We start from the raw sequence: 14,542 nt of genomic DNA, 5'->3' as shown, positions 1-14,542 counted from the left end.
TTTTCACCAGTACAGTGCACCAAGGGGGGCCTGCTTGATTGTGCATTAAACACCCCCAGGTTGCAGTGTTCACAAATGTCTAACATAAAGACGTTTGTTATTTATAATGGGCATCAGTGTTGGGAATTGTTTGCCTTTTGTGCTGTACACACTTTGGATAATATACGGTATATTTTAGCAAAATTTAAAAAAATGATGGTTAGTCTGCTCATGTAAAGTGTCTGCGGTTTGCTTCATTTGCTTAATTAAGCACAAAATTTGAATTAGCCATGCCATTGTAAATAATGCAAATATGAAAGACTGTGGAGGTGTGATAAGAAAAGCATTAAACAACGGTGCAGATTGTGCTCGAGTACATAATCAGTCTGCTCCAAACTATATTTTAGTAACAAGTGGAGCATGTAAAAATTGTCTAATTGTTATTTACTGTATGTCTTAAGATGGTGAGATTTCCCTGCCATAGTTCTAGCTCTGTTCCCATCTGTCTCCTCCCACACCGCTCAGCCTCCTATCACAGTCCGGCAGAGCGGTGTGTGGGCGGAGACAGCCCGCGCTGTCACAGGAGGTTGGGCTCTTCTCTCTACACCACTCGATCAGCCTCCTGTGACAGCGGGTCAGAGAAGTAAAAAAGTGTTAGATAGGCAGAGTCAGCTGTGAGTCACGCAGCTGGGCAGATCCCGGCACAATTGTCGGGATCCGCTTCAGCTGCGGCGTCTCAGTATAGCGCGAGCTACAAATAGTGGTAAAGCTTCCCAATGGAGACGCATGGCAATAAAAACCCAACAGAGCATCTCAACCCTTCTCCACTCCATCTAAAGCCATAAAAAAGTGTTAGCCATCGGTCCGAGCTTACTCCTGTGATGGGCTACAATCTCACGTTTAGTTTACTTGGCTGTATCTCAATTTACAAAATATTTACTTGCAATAGAGTATCTTTACGTGGCTTAAATATATTTTTACATTTTATTTTTTTTATACTCCTGGCCATAAGAAACGCCACTATACATTCCAGTTAAATCTCAAATTTGGTCAGACATTTATACTGACTGAGCATATGAAAAATTTGATTTTGAGTACTTTAGACTAGGGCAGAGGTAGCCAAAGGCCGGCCCTTCAGCTGTGGTGGAACTACAAATCCCATGAGACCTTGCAAGATTCTCACAGCCACAGGCATGGTTACCGGAGAGAGATGCATCATGGGATTTGTAGTTTCACCACAGCTGGAGGGCTGGAGTTTGTCTACCCCTGGACTAGGGGTAGGCAAACTCCAGCTGTGGTGGAAGTACAAATTCCATCATGCCTTTGCCTCTGGAAGGCATGCCTGTGGCTGTCGGAGACCTGCAATGCTTCAAGGGACTTGTAGTTCCTCAAAAGTGCAGGTGCTGAGGTTGCCTACTTCTGCCTTAGACCATCTTTTGGTTGCTTCTTGATAGGTTTTCTCCTATGTACTCTTAAAGGAGAAGTTTTAATTATGGAAACATGCCAGCTGCCACTGCTTACCCCTCTTAATGAAAATTCTAGCTTCCTGGGTGTCATGCCTGTCTCTTTATTACTTTGAACATTGACCCAGAACAAGTATGCAGATAAGGATTTTTCACCCCCCTTCTTTTTTTTTTTCTTTCTTTTTTTTTAACTTTTGGTTTTAATACTTTTTGAAATAGACTTTGAACAACTCTTCAGATCATTCAGTCAGTCAGCATAATAACCAGCCAACTTACATTTTCACAAGGTGATTAGCAATGGCAGCCCATGTATTTTTTTTTTTATAGGTTTAAATCGACAGTAGGTCCGTATGCCATACGTCCTTGGCAGCGAAAGGGTTAAGACAGAAAAATACTGCATGTCACATTTTGTACGGCCAGGAAACGCCAGGAAAAATATATCTATAGTTTTTTTTTTTTTTACTGGAACGCTTAAAAAACGCGGCCAAAACGCACTGCATCAGTAGCATAAATAAAATACTGCATGTCACATTTTGTACGGACAGGAAACGCAAACGCATCCAAAGCACGTCAAAAACAAACTGCAGCTAACATACTAACAGCCCCACTGTGGAATGCATCAAGAACGCGGCCAAAACGCACTGCATCAGTAGCAACGCGTCTACAGATCCGGACCTGATCAGGACCTGAAACTCATGTGAACAGGCCCTAAAGCCTAATTTAGCTTTCAGGCATGAAATCAGCTAAATACATTCCAGCTGTATCAAAAATAAAATATGTGCAAAATCTTAGTTTTGTTTTATTTACAAAGCAGCCACAGCCCTTAGAGTAGAAAAGCCTGCCCTGCCGGAACACTGAGGGACCCTTGCTCTCTGTGGGATCGGTAGTCTATCTGCAGAAGGCTGACATGTCCACTGCTGACTCACAGCTATAGTATAGTATTGCTCTCTAGTATTATTTGCCTTTCCAAGTAAATGGTTTACTTTAAATTCTCCAACACTGCTTTGCTATACCCACTTATTAAACTACTCAACACTCTCTAGTGTTATTTTGATCATGGCATCTCTATATCATCCTTAAACTATGGGAAAATAAAATGCCTTTTTACATTCTGTATTTCTCTTTTTAGTAGAACTATAGGAAGACATTGCATAATGTAGACATTTTTTATAAACTTGTAAAAATAATAATTTCTTTTTCTTTTATTTCAGTGTATTAAAAAAAAGTCCTGCTCATCTCATAAAGGAAATTATACTGGTTGATGATTACAGTGACAGTGGTGAGTTTACATCTTTTTTTCATTATCTGCTTATTTAGGGATTATAGAAACTCATTTTTTTAATGCAAATAAAGATCATGTCTATAGTTTTTAAATCCTAATGGCAGAGCTGATGGGTGTCTAAATATAACTCATTAACAACATTGTCTTCATTTATGAAGCTAAAAAAAGATGCTGATTGGCAAGTTAGCTGCTCTCCTTAGCAAAATGTCAAGAATAATTTATTGTTCATTATTTGGGTCCAGTGTTCATGCAGATGGTCTTAGCCAAGTCCTTCTTTAACCACTTCAGGACCGCTGTATGTATATAAATGTTGTTGCTCTGAAGTTGTTATACCAAGATCATGGCTACTTTTTTTTCTTTTCAGCAGGCAATGTATAAGTGATCTGTAGAACTACTCGATCGCTTGTACTAGCCTGTGTATGCGACACCTGGCCTCCACCATTTTATTGTAGTGTTTTTTTTTGTTTTTTTTATAAACTATCGATTTGTATAAACATTTGGTAAATATCATGCAACATAAATAAAATAATAAAATGCAGCTACCATTTTATTCTACAGAGCTTCCACTTTCAGAAAAATATATAATTGTTAGGGGTTTAAAGTAATTTTCTATCTAAAAATTAATATTTTAGCATGTTTGTGCAAAAATGTAAAACCTAGCTCTGGTCCTAAGGTGGTTAAAGGAGAACTATGGGGTCAGGGCTTTTCCCCATAGTTCTCATAAGGGTAACAGGAGGACGCAAACTAGCATCCTCCCGTCACCCAAAGCTCAGTATACCGCAAGCTACAGCTCACGGTATACTGAGATCTCCGCAGCTGGGACGGATCCCGACATTACTGTCAAGATCCACCCAGCTGTGTGATTGACAGCTGTCTCTGTCTTATCTAGAGGCAGAGCCAGCTGTGCCCTCCCCCGTCCGTTCCGCCAGTCAGCGCTGGAGGATCGGAGGGGGGGTGGTCCCTGCAGGGAGCCGCGTGTGACAGTCACGGCTCTCAGCAAGGACAGGATCGAGAAGTGAGCGAGCGACGGTATGTGTTCGCTCACTTCCTGATCTATTGAGCCGACATGTGACAGTTTCATTGTCACAGGTCGGCTAGAACTATGAGGTTGAGTGATTTTCACTCGCCTCATAATTCTCATTTTTAATGTCAAGTTCCTAAACTGACACATATCTTGATATACTGTAAATGAGTGGTGTGTGCAGAAATTATTAACCACAAAGATTCTAAAGCTATAATTTCTTGAAATCCCTTTATTGTATTTACTTGCTGCTTTGTGTACTTAGCAGTCAGTAATCAGCCTTCAGCAATGTACCATTTAACACATTTTAAATGGAATGTATAGAACCTGATAAAGGAGGAATGTATTTTCTGTTTGTATAGACATTACCGATCTTCCCATCTATCCCTATTCTGGAGGGCATGTTTGGGCTGCTCACCGATGCAGATATTTGATTGATTTTCTCCAAAAGTGATTACGCTTTAATTACGGATAATTTTTTGATAACTTGATGCTGATTTTATGTGGAGTCCCACAAAAATCAATTTTATGAAATGGAACTTAGCCATTTGTAGTCTAGACTTTTGCTGATTGTGTCAGTCGTACTCATTGGCCAGTGGGGGTTTTAGGGGATTGGAGGGATATGTAAATGAGCAGTAAACCAAATGGGATATGTAAATTAGCAGTACGGGTTTTTAATGTCACAATTACTGAGAAATTGTGCAAAATGTTGCAACACATGTGCATCGAGTCGCAAACATTATTCTGTCCATGAACACTTTGTAAAAAGCGCATTACAGAGATAAAACTTTGCGGAAAGTTAGCATGAGATTTTGTTCTTGCGACAAAAAAATGTTGGCGCAAACACATTCTTTAATTTCCCCTTATGAGTTTTCTGGACGGTATGTCAGCTGGGGGTTTAAAAACATTACTCCGTTGCCTTCATTTAAGGTTGCAGTATATGGGTAAAAAATGTGTGTACATCTGGCCATCACACCTATATGAGCTTATTGGGCATACCGTTCCAAAACCATGAACATTCATTTAGATCCCCCTTCCCTTTTTGTGTGGCTACAGCAACCTCCATTTTTAGGAACATCCATGCAGGCTGCTTGATTTTTCGCCAAACCAAATTTGTCAAACCATGTCTTTATGGAGCTGGCTTTGTGCACAGGGGCACAGTCATGTTAGAACAGAAACGGGCCTTCCCCGTACTGTTGTCACAAGGCCGGAAGCACACAAATGTCTAATGTCTTTTTATGCTGTAGCATTAACAGTCTTATTCTCTAGAAACACCGGAACTCAATAACTTGGAGAAGTGTCCACATACTTTTGGCCATGTAGTAAGTGTGATGGTCCGGTGTCCACAAATGTTTGTATATACTCTATGGCTAATACTAAATATTAGCCTATTTCGCATCAATCAATGCACAATTCATATTGGTTATTGGTCTTTTTAAATGTTTACCATATTCTTCTTCTTTTTTTTTTTTTGTAGCTGAAGATGGTGCTTTACTTGGGAGGATAGACAAAGTTCGGGTTCTAAGGAATGACCGCAGAGAAGGTATGTTTTTTTCAGCCAAAAAAATGGGCTGAAAATCTCGGCTTATACTCGAGTATATACGGTATGTAATACGGTTAATAAATAGGACCCAGCCATTGGACCTAAAGTATAATTTCCTCTTGTTCATGTGCACTTTAGCAACAATAACAAAAAATAGGTGCCTGAAATGCTTGTGAATGTAAACCGTTGACCTTGTGGCTCTCGGTTTGCTAGCGTACCATCTATAATAATAAAAAACAAAACACTGACTTTTGTTTTAAAACACCCCATAACCAATTGTCTTGTAGCTTTGGTTTTTAAAACGTAACTGAGTGTTGAGACTTTAGTGATTGGGTTTGCATAAATTGTAGCTGTAAGCTGCTTCCAGATTCTCTGGTTGCTGGTAAACCGGTGTTTCATCTGTGTACAAGCGGAGGCACTGATTGGCTGCTTGGGTAGAAGCAGCCAATCTGTGCCAGTTCCTGCGCACAGATCCTGCCTCCCCTCCCTCTGAAGTGCTATCCTAGGCAGGAGCCAGAAAAAAACCCACTAGCAATTTACCTGTCTGCATGTTCTGTTTGAGTCAGTATTTTTGAAGAAAGAAAGGTTTAGACTAGTAGTGTAAATTGAAGCTAGTCTTGGACATTATCCTGTGTCTGCAGTTCTAGAGAGGCCATGCATCTATGAATATTTGCATCTACTTTGTGTGATTACTAAAAAATTCTCAGCTGCTGAGTGAGAGTATTTTCAATAAATATTGTTGGTGGTGCTGCTCACAGTCCTAGAACAAGAAAGCATACTTGCCATCATAGTATGGAATAATACTGGTCAGTGGTCAGTCCACACAGATTTGATCTTTCAGTTGGTTGGAAGATGCTAGAGAGTTTAACTACAAAATAATTTTTTGCATTGCTTGCTGACTCTATTGGCGTGTTATCTTCCCTTGAGGTCCGCACAGTTGCCACAGCCATTGGGTCAGCTTCCTTTTGTAGAGAATGCAACAAGAAGAGCTGGAACGTCTCCCTAAGGGTCGGTTTCCACCACAAAGAGTGCGTTCCAGAGCGTTTGGCCACTGGAATGCAACCTGGCCGGCTCCCTGCGTTCAGGGGCGCGAGGGGGCGTGGTGGTGCATTGAAGTCAATGGCATCGCAGCCACGCCCTCCGCCCACACCCGAACGCGTGGAACATTAGTGCGTGCATTCCGGTCCAGTGCGATCTGCAGAAATAGTGCATGTAGCATTTTTGCAGATCGCACAGGACCGGAACGCACGCACTAATGTGCCACGCGTTCGGGTGCGTGCAATCGCACTCGAACGCACTCTTTGTGGTGTGAACCGGCCCTAAAACTTCAAAGTGGGCAGGAACAGAGTTGAAAAATAGGGCAGAGACGTTTCGGTGTTGTAGTATCGGACATGCAAGAAGCTGAATTAGTACACCAGGTTCCACCTATAATAAATATCACTTTTGGATGAATTGGCCCTTTTTACTTTCATTCTTTTTTTATTGACTGCATTTCTCTTTTTGAATATGTACTTTTATTTTTCCAACTCTCATCCTTTAGGTCCTAATTGATAAACACTTCTTATGTAACAAACAAATCCAAAGTAGGTATAGAGGCCCTCACAGGTTTTGCAGTGGAGGTAAGTCGATGTATCAACATTTTATTGTTGGACAATAAACCACTGATTCTTTGACTTCTCTCCACTGCTGTGAGTGCCTCTATACCTACTTTGGATTTGTATAGGTATTTTTGTGAATGATCACCTGAGCATTTACCTTACAAATATAGTGCGGTGGCTACCCCTGAATATTGTCGGGATCCACCCAGCTGCCTGATTGACAGCTGGCTCTGCCTCTCCAGAGGCAGAGCGATCTGTGCCTGCCCCTCCCCCAGTCAGCGCTCCCTGCTGGGAGATGATCAGGATTTGAGAGATCGGCAGTATGTCATCGCTCAGTTCTCGATCAATAGAGCCGACGTGTGACTGCTTCAGTGTCGCACATCAATCCCCAATTATAGGGATGAGTGTATTTTACTCTCCCCATAATTCTCCTTTTTATAATATAATGCAGTAACCTAAATATTATAGGAAACCATATTACATTAGCCTGAGTACACACGTTTGATAACTGCTTATATCTGGTTGCTGTGACTTGATGTTGTTGCTTTTAGTTCATTATATTGGAACTATCTCTGTTAGAATAGACCGTTTTTTAAATGGCAACATTTGAGTTTATTCAATCTACCATGGAACCCTTTATCAACAAATGTCACCTGGAATATTCTCACCTACTTCTTTCTTGGAGTCACTTGGGCATAGCAATGGATTTTTATGATTAATGACCCCTATTTATAGTGCCAACAGAGCTTCCAAGATAAGAACTGCTTCATGCCAATATTTAAAGACGTGATTATAGAATAAAGGCCATGGTGAGCACAGCTACTTGCTGTGACTTGGTACAGCCAAGTTAGGCAGTGCATGATGCTGCAGAGATATACCTCTAAACTAGGACAGCTTGCTCTAAACCAGCGGTAGCCAAACTATGGCCCTGCAGCTGTAGTTAAACTTACAAATCCCATCATGCCTCTGCCTCTGGGAGTCATGCTTGTGGCTGTCAGTCTTGCAATGCCTTATTGGACTTGAAGTTACACAACAGCAGGAGGGTCAGGATTTGGCTACCCCTGGTCTAAGCTAAGGCAGCCTCCAGATCTGGATAGGAGCCAGGCTGTGACAGATAATTGCTATTTTAGCGGGTTCCATTCTAGATCGATTTTGACCGATATATAGACCATTTTGGCTCCTTCCTCAGGGGCAATTTTATTGGCAGAATGTGGCAAAGCATACAGCATCATGTGGGCAGCACAGTGGCTTAGTGGTTAGCACTTCTGCCACTGCGAGTCGCTGGTTCGAATCCCGGTTAGGACACAATCTGCAAGGAGTTTGCGTGTTCTTTCTGTGCTTGCATGGTTCCATCCCACACTCCAAAGACATGCTAGAAAGTTAATTGGTTTAGATTGTAAGCTCCTTGATGGCAGGGATTGATGTGAATGTTCTATATGTAAAGTGCTGCTTAAATTGTTGGCGCTATATAAATTCCTGTAATAAATAATGATAAATAACAGTGGATGATGGCATCTAATAGCCCTGCCTCTGAACAATCCATTACAAATCGGCTCATTTTTATTAAGGAGCTCTTTCAGTAAGGAAAGCTGAGCCCAATGCAGGCTGGGCTCAGATGAACTCTTAACAATTATTAAGATGACCTCCAAAGAATTTAAATAATTATTTTCCTCTATGTTTCAGGAAATGCGGTGGCCACATCTGTGACCAAAACTCACTAGAAGAATTATAGGCATGCTGTTCTTGGCACGGCGTCCTGTAACTCATAGCAGGGATTCCAGGGCCAGCAAGGATCTGCTTCCATGCCTGACCTGGTCAGTTTGATACAGGCCCCAAGGGGAATAGGCAGGACCACTGGGTATTTAGCACCAACATAAGAAATAATAGCTTTACATTTTCTAAGAATGATATGCTTAGCCAAACAAATATAAGGAATGGTAATTATTTGGGTGACATACGCTTTAAGTTAGAGTTAGACTATTCTGAAGATGTTTAGACTTTGTATTCTTTTTGCTTTCACAGAAGCCAGACTTGTACTAACTAGACAATGGAAAAACTCCCAATAATTAAATATCTTGGAACCAATTCTAATTCCCAAGAAACAGTGTGCGCTGGAACAAATCCTGTATTTGCCAATTCCCAAGCTGTACTCTCTTTATTTTCTGCAATGATCTTATTATTGCCTGATCGTACTATTGAAAATGTACAAGCAATTCATCGCTATGAGAGAACCTGGTGGCTGATGTCATAAGTTTGTCTTGCAGCACTCCAAAACTTAAATCTGAACTCTAGGTGGATAAAAAAAGACATAAATTAACACCGCTTTGTATTCATAAATACATCGTAAATGTATTATTTAAACGCAAGCAGTACAAGTAGCTGAATCTCACTCGGTATTGGCCTCTTACAGTCCCTGCATAGCAGAGCTGGAGTGTGGAAGCACAAGGCGCCAATCATGTGCTGACCAGAAGCATGCTGTTGGGATGTGAAAGCAGAGGGACAGTAGATGAGCTCATCACTCTGCTGCTTCTCCTTTCACTGCCCAATCACAGGCTGGGGCAAGTCCAGAACTACCTGGGCACAGTCGAAGTAGGTTCAATGATTCTGGCCATCAGCAGCAGAAAAAAGTACTATGGGGGAAATCTCTAGATTGAAGCTGAATATTGTAGCAAAAGCTGTTTTATTTTATGTTTTTTAATGGGCTGTTCATTTTTATCTTGATATTTTGGCTGGAGATCTACTTTAAAAAAGGTTTTGGCTCCAGATACACTTTAAAGTTTAAAGTGTACCTGCACTTTTTGTTGCTTGTCAGAATCTTCCCGGCAGTCTCATTCAATCCCATGGAGAGCTCTGGCGTACAAACTCATTCTCTTAATAAACTTTACATAGGATTCAAATAGAGTGCAGAGTGCATGTGTGGAAGACTGAGAAGATGCTTGCTAAACTGTACAATACCAACAAGTCTTGCTGGATTGTGGACAGTTAAGTATAAGATTAGGAGAGAGAGTTTGGTGCTGGGGGCGGGGGGTGTCTTGGACTACAGAATAAGTGTAACTGCACCAAGGGTCAATTATACATTTTTGTCCTTAGTGGATGAGTTCTTTGGTCAGTGCTGAGGTGCTCAGTAAAAAGTAAAATTAAATATCCCTACCTTTACCTACAGTGCAAATAAAACGTACAGTTTTTAGCCAGATTCTTGTGTTATATTTTTATATTGACACCAGCTAACAGGTTCTCTTGGGGAAAATTAGTGTATTGGTTTGATAGATTTTTGGGTAAGCTTTCCATCCTGATGATGCATTATCTGTGGGGTCCAAAGTGATAACACACAATAGAAGTTATGCAAATTGAAGCATTAACAATTTTATAGCCCAATAGTAGCTTTGACATACAGACATCTTGAGGTGGTGATCTCATATTTTAGATACATTTTAGCTTTTGTGCTTACTCTTGATATTTAAACACTGATTTTTTTTGTGATGGTCGTATTATTTGTATAATAGACTTGCTGTCTTTTATAACAGGTCTTATGCGTTCTCGGGTTAAAGGAGCAGATGCAGCTAAGTCCACGGTTCTCACCTTCCTTGATAGCCACTGTGAGTGTAATGAGCATTGGTTGGAACCCCTCCTTGAAAGAGTTGATGAGGTAACTTAAACAGAAATAATATTTGGTAAAACCTATAGCCACCCACATCTTGTTAACCTATTTTAGAGTTCCAGGGTAATCAAAACCTACATTATCAGAACACATTTTGAAATCTTGGAATGCACTGGACAACTTAACAGTAGAGTTTAACCACTTTGTGTAACAACATGATTTTCAGAACATTTTAAGCACATGTAGGGCCTTCCTTTGTTTTAGTTTATTTAATGTGTAACTTTTTGCATAACTGATATTCAAAATCTTTTCAGTAAACTATTTTCTCCTATTAGTACAGGGATACCCAATATGCATAGGTTTTGATGCATATGTCAGCGCTGTATGGTGGATAAGCAAGCGTGAGTAGTTTAGGTTTTTAGTAATTAGGTATTTCCAATACAGTGCTGAGTTCAGTAGGTATAAGTTTAGGGATGAGTTATTAATGGACACATTTTTTTGTTTTGTTTTGTTTTTTTTTCACATTTCACAATGCTGTAAGCAAAGAGAAGCTGCTAAAATGTGCGAGGCAGCAGTATATTTTTTCCCAGCCCATTTCTTCCCTTTTTTTAATTTAATAACAAGTCTGCCATCCGGGTCCCTCAGGGGGGGCTTGGGGACATGTTCACATTGCTAATCCAGCACTGCTATGTGCCTGACAGTCCCCTGTGCTGATTTTACTCCTACAGACTGCTCTTCTGGATCCTGAGAGAACCCCACCGCTTTACAACCAATAGCAAATGTGCACGACACACAGGCAGCATGGACACCTTCCTCGCCTCCTGTGAGTGGTTACAGACCAATTAGGCAGAGTCTCCAGTCTACTTAAACTGGCAGGATTTTAACACCCTCCTGGCAAAGTGAGCTTGCCAAGAGGACGTTAATATACAGTGGGGGTGGTGCAGAGTTTAATAGTATCTTAAAAACATAAACAGATCTTTTTCTTCCTTTTATTAATATGTACAAAGAATCTGTTAACAAAACCAGTTGCATTAGGAGTGGATTTCGCAGGCCACTGTTTAAATATATAAATTTTTAGGTTACAAGATTGTAAGCACACTAATGTCTCTACCAAGATGGTCGTCTCCATCCAGAGACAGAGTGAAGAACAAGGCATGGTAAGTCCGTAATGGGGAAAGATCAGCTACAGGGAAATGACACGCAATACTGATGACCGGTCCTTTGCCCTCTGCATATATATTTTTTGGTCACAGCCTCCAGAGTTTGGTTCCAATTTGAAAGTAAAGTTCCTGGCAAATAGCAGGTGGCACAATGTGTCTGCTATGACCTTTTTATTAGCAAGGAAACCCCTTCTCTGTGTGCCTCTTTTTGGTACTCAGGCTGACTTTTATGCCAACCTGTCTACACCCTTACTAAAGAGCGCACTCGTAAAGGTCATTTAACAGATTCCAATGGACATGGCAGTTGACACAGGGTTCAGGGAAGTATAAGAGTGAAACGAAATCGGAAGCCCACAGAAAAGGGTTTTTAGGCTACATAGAAGGTGCAATAAGGCAGGACATTTACATGTTTAAAATTGCTGACAGGTGAAAAGTTTGTAGATTCAATATCGCTTCCAAGAATATCGGAGGCTTCTAGGATACTGTTAGAGGAAGAGATAACATTACAGGAAGTCATGAGAGCCATTCAAGAATTGAAAACTGGGAAACAGCCAGGACCAGACGGTTTAACCTCCATGTACTATAAGAAATTTGGGTCAATACTGGGGCCCTATTTGACAAATTTGTGTAATGGCATCTTGCAAGGAAAGCAACTAGGCTCAGATATGTTGATGGCAGCAGTTGTAATGCTTCCAAAACCTGAGGCAGATCATACCAATTGGAATAATTTACTGTTCAATATCCTTGCTCAATATAGATGTTAAAATACTGGCAAGAATATTGGCTGTTTGATTAAATAGAGTGATAACAACTCTAATAGATGATCAGGTGGGCTTAATGCCAGGGAGTCAAGGGGGCAGATGGAGTACGTCACATAATTCATCTAATCTCTATGGCTAAAAGAAACATGACACCAGGAATTTTTTTTAGTGTTATATACAGGTGAAACTCGAATAATTAGAATATCGTGCAAAGTTCATTTATTTCACTAATGCAACTTAAAAGGTGAAACTAATATATGAGAGAGACTCATTACATGCAAAGCAAGATAATTCAAGCCGTGATTTGTCATAATTGTGATGATTATGCCTTACAGCTCATGAAAACCCCAAATCCACAACCTCAAAAAAGTAGATTATTACATGCAAGCAATAAAACAAGGATTGTACATAGAACAATATCGGACCTCTGAAAAGTACAAGCATGCATATGTACTCAGTACTTGATTTGGGCCCCTTTTGCAGCACTTACTGCAATTACTTTTGCACGATATTCTAATTATTCGAGTTTCACCTGTATACATGAAAAGCCTCTGATACGATCTCCTGGCAGTATATGTTCTTTATAGTTGAGAAATGGGGGTTTGGGCCAAGTTTTTGTACATAGGTTATATCATTTTTGTAGAGCATTTATAAACCTATGCAGATTTCTGTTAAGATACCTTTTCAGTATCAAGGGGTACAAGACAGATGCCCAATGTCCCCACTTTCTGCATTGGCATTGGAGCCTCTGGCGGTGGCAATTGGACAAAGTGTAGATCAGGGATGGCCAAACTGCAGCCCTCCAGCTGTGGTGGAACTACGAATCCCATGAGGCTTTCCAAGATTCTCACAGCCACAGACATGACTCCCGGAGAGAGATGCTTCATGGGATTTGTTGTTTCACAACAGCTGGAGTGCCAGAGTTTGGCCATCCCTGGTGTAGATAAGGGGGTGCTAAAAATAGCAGAATATGAACATAAGATGTCATTATATGCAGATGATAGAACTAAACTAAATATTCTTGACTGACCCCCTAATATTTCTACCAAATTTAATGACATTATTGGGTGAATTTGAAGGTATATCAGGACCACAGATTAATCATAGTAAGTCTAAAGTGTTGAACATCAATTAAAAGCAGGAAGTGGTTAGTCAGCTTCAAACATGGTTCCTTTTTCAATGGGTGAGAGAAAGCTTGAAGTATTTGGGAATATGAGTTTTTGCTGCGAATAAAGAAAATGTTGGAGGAATGGAGCATGAAGAAGCATCATATATCAGGACTTGGATGATTTGCAGCAGTTAAAATGTCCCTGCTGCCGATTATTTTATATGCGTTTAGAATGTTGCCGATAGCAATTCCCAAGCAGCTTTTGGACTTGATGCAGAGACAATTGTTAAATTTTATATGGGGAGGGGGAAAAAATGTGCATATCAAAATATGTTTTCAATTGAGAAAGAAGGGGGCATTGTCCATTCCTAAATTGTTAGTATAATATTATGCAGCACAAATATTCCCTTTGGTCTCAAATTGTATTACATCTGAAACCCCACATTGGGTAAATATAGTAAAGGTTAGAATCACATCCTATAGGAATAGATACATTAATATGGAGACCGACAGCCAAGAGAAAGGAAATAAGCCAGTTTTGAAGCATACACTGAAGGTGTGGGACTTCGGGAACATTGATGTCACCACAGGCCCCTCTGGCTACATTAATTAAAAATCCACTCCTTATACCAGGAATGGAGGAGCCGGGTATGTTTCAAAACTGGATGAAAGTAGGGATAAAAAGGGTGAAGGATTGTGTCAGCAACAGGAATTCTTCAATTTGGAGAACTGCAAAAAAGATGCAAGATGCCAGCTTCAGAATTTTTCAATTACCGCCATATGAGACGTTTTATTAATAGTACGGTTTAGGAAACACTTCTGAGGAGGGGTTTCTAAACTTAGATGTTATTAAAACCCTAGAGGTAAAGGAGCGATTTTGTAGGTTTATAATATACTGTTGAAGAGGCAAGATTCCCCCTTGAAGTGTTTATATTGAGCAATTGGAAAGAGATTTATGGGGAAAAGTAGAGGCAAAGAACTGGTCTCGGATGTGGGATACCATTGCCTATTGCTCAGCTAAGTAGATAA

General features: G+C 40.4%; 1 protein-coding gene across 2 annotated transcripts in view; it reads left to right on the top strand.

Annotated features, from left to right (window-relative positions):
• The window catches only part of GALNT2 (polypeptide N-acetylgalactosaminyltransferase 2), an 89,150-nt gene that overhangs the window by 41,527 nt on the left and 33,081 nt on the right, over window positions 1-14,542 (top strand). For both annotated transcript variants that reach the window (XM_018573277.1, XM_018573270.1), the window contains 3 exons: window positions 2,654-2,721; window positions 5,223-5,288; window positions 10,411-10,532. In XM_018573277.1, coding sequence (XP_018428779.1) covers window positions 2,654-2,721; window positions 5,223-5,288; window positions 10,411-10,532 — 256 coding nt within the window. The remainder of the gene's footprint in view (window positions 1-2,653; window positions 2,722-5,222; window positions 5,289-10,410; window positions 10,533-14,542) is intronic.

The sequence above is a fragment of the Nanorana parkeri genome, unplaced genomic scaffold (genome assembly GCF_000935625.1).
Source record: "Nanorana parkeri isolate BGI_ZX_2015 unplaced genomic scaffold, ASM93562v1 scaffold46, whole genome shotgun sequence".
Lineage (NCBI taxonomy): Eukaryota > Metazoa > Chordata > Amphibia > Anura > Dicroglossidae > Nanorana > Nanorana parkeri.
The sequence above is the reverse complement of the archived record's forward strand: the minus strand, read 5'-3'. Positions and strand labels throughout refer to the sequence as shown.